The sequence below is a fragment of the Bubalus kerabau genome, chromosome 6, assembly GCF_029407905.1.
Source record: "Bubalus kerabau isolate K-KA32 ecotype Philippines breed swamp buffalo chromosome 6, PCC_UOA_SB_1v2, whole genome shotgun sequence".
Lineage (NCBI taxonomy): Eukaryota > Metazoa > Chordata > Mammalia > Artiodactyla > Bovidae > Bubalus > Bubalus kerabau.
In genome coordinates this window covers 94,498,408-94,512,818 of record NC_073629.1, presented here as the reverse complement: position 1 = coordinate 94,512,818, position 14,411 = coordinate 94,498,408, and the positions used below count along the sequence as shown (strand labels likewise).

Sequence of the window (14,411 nt, the reverse complement as noted above, 5' to 3'; positions counted from 1 at the left end):
TATTCTATACTTTCTTTTCCCAGGTCAGGTAGCTCTTAATATTTTTAGTCTCTCTCTTAAATTCTATGGGTAATTTTGCTAGCTGGAACAGTTAAATCAGCCTTCATAGATAAATGTTCAAACATCAGGTTTTCCGTGAAGTAATCTCCTAGAACAGTTGTTCTCAACCAGGGTGATACTGGCACATCCTAAAGCCCCATTCAACCCCATCTGAAATTTATTCCAATGGCTCTGTTGAGTAACACCAAGGCCTTACATTTTTTCTTAACCCAGACTATACCAGTGGAGAGATGGATCCTGCAGGCAATCAGCTGGGCTTTGAGAGTACACAGAACCACATTTGGATCTCCTCCAATTTCATCATGATCAAAGGCATCAAGAACCTGGACATTCATTCATAGACAAATAGCTCATCAATTGAGCTATTAAAATGGCAAGGTATATACCAGGTGCTAGGAGACAAAAGTTGAATGAGACTCAATCCTGGTTCCCATCCTAACATACTCTAGTCTAACAGGGCAGATGAGATGCATAAATGTCTATAATATCAAGTTTAATAATGATCCTAAAGCATCTAGTGCTAATAAATAGGGCTTCCCAGATGGCTCTAATGGTCAACAACCTGCCTGCCAATGCAGGAGACCATAAGAGATGCGGGTTCGGTCCATGGGTCAGGAAGATCCCCTGCAGGAGGGCATGGCAAGCCACTCCAGTATTCTTGCCTGGAGAATCCATTGGACAGAGAGGCCTGGCGGGCTACAGTCCATAGGGTCGCAGAGAGTCAGACACAAATAAAGCGACTTAGCTCACATGCACTAATAAATACAGCTCTTGAGACAGGCCTTGAAAGAAAGGCAAAATTTCAACCGAGTTGAAAGGGGAAGGAGGGGGATGAGCGAAGAGAATAACTGAGACTGGTGTGAGCTAAGGCAGCGAGGCAGGAAAGCACTGGGCGGAGTTCACTTCAGCCACAGCACAGGGCGTGTGTGGAACTGCTGCTGCAGGCAAGGCAAGAAGTCAGCTAGCACCTGCGTGGCAAATACGAGGATAATGCATGTCTAGACTAATATAAAAATGTCCCAATATCCTAGTCTCCCTTATGCCTCATTTCTCCATCTTTCTGTCAAAAACAAGCCATAATATTTTCCTCATAACTGCCACATCTAATTATGTCACTGTGTCAAGTTTAAATTTCTTACCCTAACTTTCAAAGTCCTACAAAATCAACAGTGAAAAAAATACTGCAATTATTTCTAAATGGTGACTGTACAAATTATTTCTTTAGTAGTTGTCTGCATTTCCAGAAAGTTTCCTATGTTCATATTCAGCTCCTAAACATACAGAAACTGTGGGAAATTGTTAAAGAGATGGGAATACCAGACCACCTTACCTGCCTCCTGAGAAACCTGTATACAGGTCAAGAAACAACAGTTAGAACTGGACATGGAACAACAGACTGGTTCCAAATCAGGAAAAGGAGTACGTCAAGGCTGTCTATTGTCAACCTGCTTATTTAACTTCTATGCAGAGTACATCATGCGAAATGCCAGGCTGAATGAAGCACAAGCTGGAATCAACATTGCCAGGAGAAATATCAATAGCCTCAGATATGCAGATGACACCACCCTTATGGCAGAAAGAGAAGAACTAAAGACCCTCTTGATGAAAGTGAGAGATGACAGTGAAAAAGCTGGCTTAAAACAACATTCAGAAAACTAACATCATGGCATCCGGTCCCATCATTTCATGGCAAATAGACAGGGAAACAATGGAAACAGTGAGAGACTTTATTTTTTTTGGCTCCAAAATCACTGCAGATGGTGGCTGCAGCCATGAAATTAAAAGATGCTTGCTCCTTGGAAGAAAAGCTATGACCAACCTAGACAGCATGCTAAAAAGCAAAGACATTATTTTGCCAACAAAGGTCCGCCTAGTCAAAGTTACGGATTTTCCAGTAGTCATGTATGGATGTGAGAGTTGGACTATAAAGAAAGCTGAGTGCCAAAGAATTGATGCTTTTGAACTGTGGTGTTGAAGACTATTCAGAGTTTTTTGGACTGCAAGGAGATCCAATGAGTTCATCCTAAAGGAAATCAGTCCTGAATAGTCACTGAAAGGACTGACGCTGAAGCTGAAACTACCTGATGCGAAGAACTGAATCACTGGAAAAGACCCTGATTCTGGGAAAGATTGAAGGTGGAAGGAGAAGGGGACGTCAGAGGATGAGATGTTTGTATGGCATCATCAACACAATGAACATGAGTTTGAGTAGGCTCCAGGAGTTGGTGATGGACAGGGAAGCCTGGTGTGCTACAGTCCATGCGGTTGCAAAGAGTCAGACACGACTGAGTGACTGAACTGAATTGAACTGAAACATACGTTGTACTGAGAAGTTTCAAGAATACTCACTGGACTTGGCACAGAAACAAAAAAATTAAGGACACATAATGGGATGAAGATGAGCTCGTAGAATGGCCATGGAGCAGCTTTCAGACACATTATTAGTGAAAAAAGTTAAGAGGGAAAATAATATATTCAGTATAATGCTCTACTGGCTTAGAAATAATGGGAAATAAAATTAGGAGAAAAATAAACCGGAAACTAATAAAATTTATTACCTATAAAAGATAAGGTAGAAGTGGGGTGAGAGGATAAAAAAAGGAATGGGGCTTCTCTGAGGACACTTGTCTTAAATAGTTTTGACTCTGTGCTAATGTTTCACGTTTTAAAAGTCAAAGATGGGAAAAGCCCTAAAATTAAACATAAATGAAAGAACTTAACTGTATATCACCAATAAATAATGATTAGCAGAAGAAAATATTTAATCAAAGAAACATTACTCCCTCAGTGGAATATATTCTAAAAATATAAAGAAAAACAAATCAATTACGATTTGGAATTATGCAAGGTGGGAAGGACAGGAAGAACCCTGTGCTGTAGATTAAAAGTATCAGTATGAATTTAAGAGTTTTAACATTATAACAAATACATATATATAGTTCTTAGAGAAATCTGTATGCAGGTCAGGAAGCAACAGTTAGAACTGGACATGGAACAACAGACTGGTTCCAAATAGGAAAAGGAGTACATCAAGGCTGTATATTGTCACCCTGCTTATTTAACTTATATGCAGAGTACATCATGCGAAACGCTGGGCTGGAAGAAACACAAGCTGGAATAAAGATTGCTGGGAGAAATATCAATAACCTCAGATATGCAGAGGACACCACCCTTATGGCAGAAAGTGAAGAGGAACTCAAAAGCCTCTTGATGAAAGTGAAAGTGGAGAGTGAAAAAGTTGGCTTAAAGCTCAACATTCAGAAAACGAAGATCATGGCATCCAGTCCCATCATTTCATGGGAAACAGATGGGAAAACAGTGGAAACAGTGTCAGACTTTATTTTGGGGGGCTCCAAAATCACTGCAGATGGTGACTGCAGCCATGAAATTAAAAGACGCTTACTCCTTGGAAGGAAAGTTATGACCAACCTAGATAGCATATTCAAAAGCAGAGACATTACTTTGCCAACATTACTAGATGGACAAAGGTCCATCTAGTCAAGGCTATAGTTTTTCCTGTGGTCATGTATGGATGTGAGAGCTGGACTGTGAAGAAGGCTGAGCGCTGAAGAATTGATGCTTTTGAACTGTGGTGTTGGAGAAGACTCTTGAGAGTCCCTTGGACTGCAAGGAGATCCAACCAGTCCATTCTGAAGGAGATCAGCCCTGGGATTTCTTTGGAGGGAATGATGCTGAAGCTTAAACTCCAGTACTTTGGCCACCTCATGCGAAGAGTTGACTCATTGGACAAGACTCTGATGCTGGGAGGGATTGGGGGCAGGAGGAGAAGGGGACGACAGAGGATGAGATGGCTGGATGGCATCACCGACTCGATGGACGTGAGTCTGAGTGAACTCCGGCAGTTGGTGATAGACAGGGAGGCCTGGCATGCTGCAATTCATGTGGTCGAAAAGCGTCGGACACAACTGAGTGACTGAAATGAACTGAGTTCTTAGTTCTTCCGCTAAGGATCTAAAAGCAATGTCATCTTAGTAGCTGAGCTCTTAAAGAATTAGCTGATTATAGGGCTTAACATCAGTAATTATTAAGAAAATGTTAATAATGACATACTACCTCACACCCATTAGGATAGCTAGAGTCAAAGCCACGGAAAATAACAATATAAAATAACAAGATCTAAATACTTAGTGAGGACGTGGGGAAATGGAACTCTAGTATTATTAATGAGAATGTAAAAAGAAAATTGATGCAGCTGTCATGGTTCCATTTCTGAGTACATACCCAAAGTGAAGGAAGGCATGGACTCGGTACGATATTCGTAAACTCAACTCCATAGCAGCGTTAGTCACAATAGCCAAAAGGTGGAAGCAACCCACACATCCACTGACAGTTGAATGAATAAAGAAAATGTGGTATATATGTACAATGGGCTATGATTCAGCCTTAAGAAAAAAGTAAATCTTACTCCAACAAGCCAAGCAATCTTGAGAAAGATGAACAAAGCTGGATGCATCATAGTCCCTGATTTGAAGCTATATTATTGGGCTGGCCAAAAGGGTCATCCAGGTTTTTCCATAAGATGGAATGGAGAAACCCAAATGAACCTTTTGCCCAACCCAATACGAAGCAATAAGTAATCCAAATAGTTTGGTTTTGGCGTTAAAAACAGACACACAGATCAACGGAACAGAATAGAAAGCCCAGAAGCAAACCCAAGTATATATGGTCAATGAATTTACAACAAAGGAGACAAGAATAAACTAAACATAGAAAGGTGGTTGCCAGAGGATGGGGCATGAGGGAAGGGGAAGTTATTGCTTAAAGGTTGGAAAGACTGTTTTAGAAGAAAATGAGGATGGTTACAAACAGTGTAAATGTACTTCATGCCACTCAACTGTACACTTTTTAAAATGATGAAAATGGTCAATCTTACATGACACATATTTCAAGATATGTCCAATCAGTACTTGGCCCACTGCTGCACCAACTCAATGCTGTACTGTAGCGTGAATTAATACTTTACCATTGTCTTTTAGCCTCGATACTGCCCACTGTCACCCATTTCCCACTTACTGCTGAGCTCCAGCCTCTTCCTTGCCCTTGGGGTGACAGGATGGGAAGCAGTGTGACGAGATTTGGATGTGGAATGCCTTGATTCGATCCTTTTGACTGCATGTTCTGTTGTGGTCCAAGAAGGGCTTTCTGCACTCTTAGTTTTGGCTTCCATGGACTTCTGGTATCTATGATTGTCTTCTTGAAGCTTATTCAACTGAGCAAATACTTCTGGAGGTAGTGGTTTGAATTTTTTCTCATTCCAAGATAGTTTCACAAAGAATGTCTTCTTATTTTTCAGATCTATAGGCATGACTTCATCTGGGCCTAAAGCTACTACCTGAATTTAGGAAGCAGAGATGACAGAAAGAAAGAAGAAGCAAAAGAGTCAAGGAATGCTCTATGAGTGCTATGATTAAAAAGCATGTAAGTCTGCATTATTACCGGGAACATTACTTTTCTAAACAAAAAAGGCATGAACATGATATAGCATATTTCCACAGACTCCTCCTTGCTGATATGAATACCTCATGTTGTTTTTTCAATCCATTTTATTCACCAAGGCCAGATTTCCCCACAAAAACTTATCTAAGCATAGTCTACAATGCTTCAATAACCTACAGTGGTTACCTACTCTAGCAAGATCGGATTACTTAAATTGATTTGCAGTGAGTTCTAAATCTGACCCCACTTTATCTCTTGAGTCCTCAGTACTCTTCAAAATGGCTTCCCACCACTAGTCGACTGTGGCTTGTCACAGTCCTGCTCATTCCCGCCTAAACGCCTTCTCTGCCTTTCCAAATCCACCCATCTTGCTGCTTCAACTTCTACATCTGCCTTTCACTTCTTCACTCATTTAACTCAAAGGTTATTTTGTGGCACACAATATGCTGAGCCCATAGATTGGAAAAATCTGATTATAATCCTGCCAAACCATGGTTTCCTTGCCCTACCAACCACCTAATCACCACATGATCACATCATGACCTAAACCCATTTTGGAGGCCTGAAGTAGCTTGAGAAATAACCCACACCCTAGTCTCCAGTGTCCCAGCTCAGCCTACACCTCATTAGAACCTGAGTTATCATAAAATCCCATAACACATATTTGCCTGTAGCAATTAGCACTCTTGGTACTGATTTACTCAAGGTGGTCCGCATTTCAGCGAGCATATTCAGCCTCACAATGCTTTATGCCTGCCACAATCATAGCTAAATATAATTTCCAAACTGAGACACTTTTGCCAATTTATGCTCTTCCCTCAGGTCACAACCTAAATGTCACTTCCTCCAGAAGGGTCCTAACACATGGTAAGTGCTTTCAGTAAATATTTGTTTAAAGGAAATAGGCAGGCAAGCAGAGACAATGACAAACAGGAAAAATTCATTTCTTTGAGGTAAACTAGAGCTAGTAATATATTTGAAGCCATGCAGTTTAGGAGTCAAGTCATAAATAAGCTTCACAATAGAACTAAGGATCAAAGTACCACCTACCCGCACACAGCCAATGATGGTCTCAACACTAATGTTGCTGTTACAGGTCGGGTTGTCATACCAGAATATCTCTTGTGTGTCAGGCTTCCGGCCCAGTAAGTGCTGTTTACAGACAGGGACTTCACAGAATCGGATAAACCACTGTACTCGAGCACGTTTTTTGGAATAAGGTTCAGAAACTAGGAAGGACAGATGGAAAAGGTAAGGTTAAGAAAACACGATAACATTTCATTAAGCACTTCTTATGTGCCAGACACTGTGCTAAGTACTTGATAATACTTGATTAATACATTATCCTTAATCCTCACAATAATTGTACAAGGCAGACTCTAAGGCTGTCTCCCATTTACAGGTAAAGTAATCCCATTACAGGGACCTTAAGTAATGTGGCAAAGGTCACGGGACCAACCAGCTTGCTGACTCCACCCAGCACCCATGTTCTTCTCATTTTGCCCCATTCCCAATGGTGTCATCAGTCACCAAATACATTATAAAAGGCATTTGAGAGGAGCAATTCTAATCACAGGCATTGAACAAATTTTGCAAATCTGTGTAAAACTCCCAGTAAGACTCAGAGCATAAGCTACTGAGATGACTTCTGGCAAATATATGCTTGCAGTCTTGAGCTTTATCATTGTAATGTACTGTTAACACCACTCCATACCAGTCTTAGCTCCAAGTGCAAGCACACACACTCACTAGTGCCACTATCACCACTGCCTCTTCTCTTCCTTATCTTGCTTCAGAGAAAGACTGGAGCCATTCGATGCAGCACAATACACCAATTCTAAAATCTACACAGAAAGGTTCGAACCGCATGTACAAAAGCCCACCCTGCTGACGTGCTCCCCCTAGTGGACGTTAGGTTGATGACGTTTTCCTCCATACTTGGTGAAGAATCTTCATCTCTCTGCAACGTAAAACATCTTCATCCACTCTATGAGTTCTTTTAGGCACACACACTGCCACAGGCTAGGACTAACTACTACATACTCTTCTCCTAGCTTTTGGAAGAAGCAGTTTTATATCATTTAAATTGTTATCCTTCATCTTCCTTTTGGAATTCTGCCCCATTTCCACTTTTCAGTGCTCTTCTCTACTCTGCAGAGGGTTAATAGCAGAGAAAATTAGCAGCCGCTTGAGTGTGGCCTTGCAGGTCCCATTTAACACTCCTTTCCCTTTGGCTTCTCCAGCTTTAAGGGCAGTAGTGGCTTTCTGCCCTTACTGATCTCTGGAAAGCACCAATGTTTGCTCTCCTACCTTCTCAACACTTGTAGACAAGTCCCTCTGCGTAAATAAAACACCTCGTGTTTTTGTTTTTCTGACGGAACGTCAATCAACTAATACACAATCCAACTTAAGAACTCCCCGGTAAAAGTAACTTTGCATTTGCAAAATTACTAACTTCCTGATGCCAAAATAAAGGACACATTTCTATTACAGTGCAAATCACCTATTTTTTCCCTTCCGCCCTCTTCTTAAATCATCCTTTCCACTTCAACAATCCTGCCTTCACCGCCATTCTCACTGGCTCCTAAAAATTAAGGACAAGCTAAATTATTGAGATCCCAATCCCACTCTTTCCCAGTACTGCTCTAGTGAGTAGATGTTCCCTAGGTAGAAGAGGGTACAGCTGGTGCTTAAGTGACCCCATATGCACACCCGATACACTGCTCTGAGCAGAGGAATCAGTAACCACCCTTCTCCCCCATCATGGAGCACTTCCCAGTCATTCACAACAAGGAATGCTTTTCATTCCAGCCCCAAACTCACCGTCTTCAAACAACTCAACCAATTTAGCAACATATGGATTTTCATCATCATCCCCCTCAATCAACACAAACTGTCCAACCTGGATGTGAATCTCAGTTGAATAACCTTCTCTTTTCATACTCATCTCTCTAGGAAATAACAGAGAAATAAGTTAGGAAATCTTGTAGGGTGGGCCAAGCTCTTCAGACCCCTTGGCACAGAAGAATACGCTCTTTAACTGGAAAATCTCCTGAATAGTTTTTCTCTGATGACCAATTATACTAGAAACCAATATACCAGTCATATGCAAGTGTAGATGAAATGAGTTAAGTGAATTGTTTTAGCATGGATGATTAATCTAGAGGCCTCCGTATGAAACCTAACTTTTCTCAATTATTCACAAAGAACAACAAAGGCTTTCTAAAACATGAAAGCTGCCCAAGAGCAACATCAAATTGTTCAGAGAAGTCTTGGTTGAACATATAGTAACATCTAATCCTACCCTGCTATCATGCAGAATTACACAGAACCTATCTGAAATAGGTAAGACATTATCATACATATCAAATTTTATTAATTTGACATAATGTCTTCCTGTATCACTAGCTGCTCTGTTTATGCTACTATCTTCTTCCATTAAACAAACCTCTGCTGCCTTATTGTCAATTCATATTTACTGTCCCTCTGGGTCAGGAAGATCCCCTGGAGAAAGGAATGGCTACCCACTCCAGTATTCTTGTCTGGAGAATCGCATGAACAGAAGAGCCTGGTGGGCTACAGTCCATGGAGTTGCAGAGTCAGACATAACTGAGTAGTCATAAGCGTACACATACACACACTCCTCAACCTGTAATAACTAGGACACTTTGGATACAAGTTATTAACAGCTTAGCTTGGAGAAGCTATTAGTTTCAGTACTAAAGAATTCTATCACTCACTTGTAGGTTTGGTAGTGTAGTTTTTGATCCAACAATGGCCTGCCAACCCAGGAATAAGTTTGTCTGGTCCTCAGTCTTGCAGAACAGTACGCCATGGCTCCTGTGTAAAAGTCACTAACTCTGAGTTAACATGACAAGCTCTGATGATTTCTAGGGCACAGTTCCTGCCTTTAATGGGTTCAGCCTTTTTTTCTGCCCCTACCACACTCCCACACATTTTAGGCTTAGAAGAAAACTTTTTGAGGAAAAATTCAGGCTCTATGAAGATCAAACATAGGCAATTCAGTAAGATCTGGCACTATGCCTTATCTCTTCCTATCCAGGGAAACAGAAAGGTCAATATAAGAAACTACAGGTATTTAGAAGTACTTGGCAACAAGGCACAACGAGATAAGAAACATCTACCAACATGAAACTAAAAGCCAGTGATACAGTAGTTTTAAGTATCTTTATAACATTTATAATCTAGGCAGGGATAAAATAAAAATGCACGGAAGAACAACTAACAGTACAAAGAGCCAAGAGAAAGAGCCAGAAAGGCTAAGATAAAGGACCAGGTCTTTTGACTTCCGGGAGGAAGGGTTTCTTAGAGGGGTTTTCTAAACTGAATATTGAATAATGGATAGCTAATTGATAAGATGGATGAAATGAGGGTTTCCAAGGGATGGAAGGAAAAACATGCAAGAGGCATTTGGGGGAATGGCAATGGGTTTTATCAAATGTATCATTCCACTTACATTAAAAACAAAACAAAAAAAAAATAAATAAAATAAAAACAAAACAAAATCCCAGTGTCACTAACCTGTACTGCTCTGGCAGCTGGAAGGAGTATTTTTCTTTGCAACTGATAGGTCCTAGATATAAGTACTGTGAATAGCTGAAAAGAAATGATTGTATTAAAGTACATGAAAAAAAAAAAAGACATTTTACTGACAATACTGAAACATGAATGAAAAATCCAAACATATTTAACAATCTTTACAATTTGGAAGCGGCAATCTACTAGTCCTAATAATAATGCCAATTCATCATCTTAAGTTTGCTATTAAGAAAATAATAACTTTCCTTTAAATTCAATGCTTTTCTTATAGAGCTAAAGTTTGCCAAAACTAGGTTTAAAAAAAATTTTTTTTAATCCAGTCTGACAGAATACTCTGACTTACTGAGAGAGGGACCAATAATTTCAGTCCATGTCGAAAACAACAGAATTAGAACAGTATATAGACATCCTGATTAAATGAGCTGATTTCCTAAAGTCCAGTAGCATTATGTCCTACATTCTACTTGGGAACATTTTGACCCATAAGATTGTCTGCTTTTAAAAAATGTATTTTTTAATACACTGTGAGGAAACTAATTAGCAAAAAGAAGATATCGAGTCAATAAACGCACAGCTTACAAATGAGGCCTCAATGGTTACTATTAAGAACATTTAGAGTGTAACACAACACAGTACTACTAAAATCAATCCAATTTTAACAAAATACATCATAGAAATGAACAAACAGCAGACCGAGGAGTTAACACAGGTTGGAGACTTGGGTTCAAGTAAAAAATGCATTTGCATTCATTATATCCAATAATCTTTTGATAAAATATTAATAAAAGTGTTTGGATCTCAATAAATGTCCAAGGGAATATATTAACTCTAACTTCCTTTCAATATATGTTCCTTTTAATGGAAGATGTAACATGGAACTATTAGAAGTTCCTTGGAACTTTTCACCTTTCCACAATGAAATCAGGCAAAATAGGCTACTGAGGTACAGACAAAAGATTCAAGTGAATAAGTTCAATCATTTTTGAAAAAAAAAAAAAACAAAAAAAAACACAGAATACACTGAGAGTGATATTATAACAAATTGGAATCTCCCAACACATTTTCTTCCCTGGTGGCTCAGATGGTAAAGAATTCACCTGCAATGCGGGAGACCTGGGTTCAATCCCTGGGTTGGGGAGATCCCCTGGAGAAGGGAACGGCATCTACTCCAGTATTCTGGCCTGGAGAATTCCATGGACTGTGGAGTCACAAAGAGTCCCTGGGATCCATGGGGTCGCAAAGAGGCAGACACGACTGAGCAACTTTCACGCAACACATTTTCTACAATTCTTGAATAACCTAAATGAAGAATAGATGCCCTGACCTGTCACATTATCTATGATATTTGGTTACACTGACACAGGGATCTCATTTTTTCAAACCAAAAACTGGCATACAGAAGGACTATCTCCATACTCCTCAGGTATTCATGTGTATCTAAGGGCATCAGATCCATGCTTTCAATGATTTTAAATAGAGACAATATTTTAGCTTACTAAAGTAGGCATCCTAGTTCAAAAACTAAACCAAGATAAAATTTAACACTCCTTTTCTAGATCATGAGCTCTATACACTGAGACCAGTGTAAGTATATCTGTATGCAAGGGTGGATGATTTACCAAAGGATGAGAAGGCAGGAGTATCAGAAGGCTCTCTGGGCCTGGATTACATAACCTGCCTCGTCTTGGTCTATCCCTACGCTTCAGGACTGCTTTTCTGAATCTCAAGCAGACGAAGGTTGTTAGTCCCCTCAGACTTATACAGTTGCTGTTCTCTCTTCTTGCCTATCTTTGCAGGGATGGTTCAGGTCTCAGTGCCAGTAAAACTTCCTCAGATAGGCCTTCACTGATGCCCAATGGAAAGTTACTCCCCAGCCCTTTATACTGTCCTTCAGGGTCATGTTCTACTGCACCACTCTATTATCAAAGCGATAACCATTATATTACTTTCTTATTTTTTGCACTTTCTACATCAGAATGTTAAATTCCAAAAGAGCAGGGATCTTGGCACCTTGTTTGTCTGTTCATAACTGCATCCCCAGGGCCTAGGTTAAGACTTTACACATAATAGGTGAACGAATGAATGAACGAATGAACAGGTTTTTAAAAATCATTTGGACAATACCAAGTGTGATAAGGATGAAGAGTAGCCAGAACTCTCATACACGGATGGAGAGTGTATAAATTACCAAGTGGAAAACTGACAGTATCTACTAAAATGGAACATGTGCATATCTTATGATCCAGTAGTTTCAACAAAATATATTCAACAGAAAAACAAACAAACCATCAAAGGACACGCACCAGAATGGTTGTAGCAGCACTATAAAGCAGTGAAATTAAACCAGTCACAACTACACACGTGAGGAAAATCTTACAAAATAACAATGAGCTAAGGGAATCAGACACCAGAAGAATACATACTATATTGATTCCATTTATACAAAGCTCAAAAGCAGGTAAAAGTAACCTATGATGCTAGAAGTCAGACTAAAAGGAAACCTCAGTGACTGAAAGGAAGCACAGTGAGGGAATGGGGTGCTTCTAGGATGCAGGTTACACAGGTATGTTTTCTTCAAAACAACTCACTGCGCTGTATGCTTATGATGTGAATTTTCTATATGTAGGTTATTTTTCCATGAAAAGTTCAAAAAACTAATCAGGAGTCCTTCTGAAGAGGCAGCACTTTCCTACCCTTGACCCAGTACTGCATCTCATCATCAGAAAGAGGTTTCCCAACAGGAGTGATGAACAGAGTGGAAAGGCAGGCCAGATTTGGCCCAGCAAAGACTTTGGCTTCTAGGAGACACACATTACAGGCTCTCAGTGTCGAAGATACCAGAAATCTTGAACATACACGCTATCCAGTCTAGGAGCCACACCCAAGAAAAACAGATACGAGTTGCAGAAAAAAAAAAAAAAATAATGTCCGTGTTCAGTCACATCCGACTCTTTGCAACCCTATGAACTATAGCCCACCGGGCTCCTCTGTTCATGAGATTTTCTCCGCAAGAATACTGGAATAGGTTGCCATTTCCTCCTCCAGGGATCTTCCCGACCCAGGGATAGAACCCATGTCTCTGGGTTCTTTACCACTAAGCCACAGGGAAGCCCTAAAAATAACGATAGCATATATTTATTGATCCACCAAGACAGAAGGTAGAACCAAAACTCGAGCACTTCAAGATAGTAAGTTGTCCCAATGTTACACAGAACGGCACAGCCCTAATTTAAACCTTGAGCAGCTGGATTCCGATGACAGTGCTCTTAAGCGCTTCACCTTAGAACACCTTGTGTGAAAGTGGGTAATGTTAATACATGTCTAAGGGGAGGAGGCAATAGCAAACCACTCCATTATTCTTGCCTGGAGAATCCCAGGACAGAGCAGCCAGGCGGGGCCACACTCTATAAGGTCACAAAGAGTCACACGCGACTGAAAATACAGGCACACAAGAGTTTGCTTCTGGTATGCTTATTACAATAAGCCAGGCTTCCTACCTGCTGTCTGAGCGGTCAAATGGGTCTCAATTTCCTTACCCACAAAATGCAAATAATAATAGAAACTTTCTTTTATTCAACCAATATTTATTTATTAGTCATCCATTCTGTGCTGGGGGCATTATTCTATGATCACTGAGGATGAAGTGAGAAAACGCAAAATGGTCGATTTATTTCCCCACTCTTTTTTTTAAAAAAATTATTTATTTTTGGCCACAGCACGCAGGATCTTAGTTCACCAACCAGGGATCGAATCTGCGCTCCGTGCAGTAGAAGCACCAAGTCTCACCCACTGGACTGCCAGGAAAGTCCTTCCCCATTCCCTTAACCCCTTGCATTTATTTATAAGCGACAGTGGGGTTTTTTGGTTTTGTTTTTTAATACTTTGATGAATGTTATGAACAATTCACACAAAATTCTGCGTTCAATTTCAAGGAATTCAGAAACCTTCTAAAGTTGCATATTGCCCTGTTACATTAAAAACTGTTGCAAAGGGACTTAAACATGATCTCGCACCAGAAACCTCCAGTGGGATTCACATGTACCCAAAACATTAGGGAAGAGGATACCACTTTTACAGACAACCAAAATAGAAAACTACCATATCTAATCATTGCAATTTGACAGATAGCCCAAGATAAGAATCTTGCATCTCATTTCTCTAAGTCCAGTGCTTTTTCCAATTTGCCATAAGAGAAGGCCCTTCTATTTCGGGGTTAGGCTAGAGAAAGTAAAAGAGGTGCCACTGCAGTTAAGAGCAGCTCGTCTAGGGGAAAAAAAGATATGAGTAGGAGCTCAGGCCCCTTAGTCACGAAAAGGGACTTAAGACTAGTCTCT

The 14,411-nt window shown here is 40.2% G+C and overlaps 1 protein-coding gene across 2 annotated transcripts in view; it reads right to left on the bottom strand.

Annotated features, from left to right (window-relative positions):
• Positions 1–14,411, bottom strand: part of ORC1 (origin recognition complex subunit 1) — a 37,829-nt gene that overhangs the window by 22,569 nt on the left and 849 nt on the right. Inside the window, exons 3-7 of one of the 2 annotated variants that reach the window (XM_055585893.1) lie at positions 10,060–10,134; positions 9,258–9,357; positions 8,341–8,468; positions 6,568–6,746; positions 5,095–5,413 (exon numbers count right to left, since the gene is read on the bottom strand). In XM_055585893.1, coding sequence (XP_055441868.1) covers positions 5,095–5,413; positions 6,568–6,746; positions 8,341–8,468; positions 9,258–9,352 — 721 coding nt within the window. In that variant the 5' untranslated portion in view covers positions 9,353–9,357; positions 10,060–10,134. The remainder of the gene's footprint in view (positions 1–5,094; positions 5,414–6,567; positions 6,747–8,340; positions 8,469–9,257; positions 9,358–10,059; positions 10,135–14,411) is intronic. The other variant, XM_055585892.1, reaches the window with a different exon arrangement.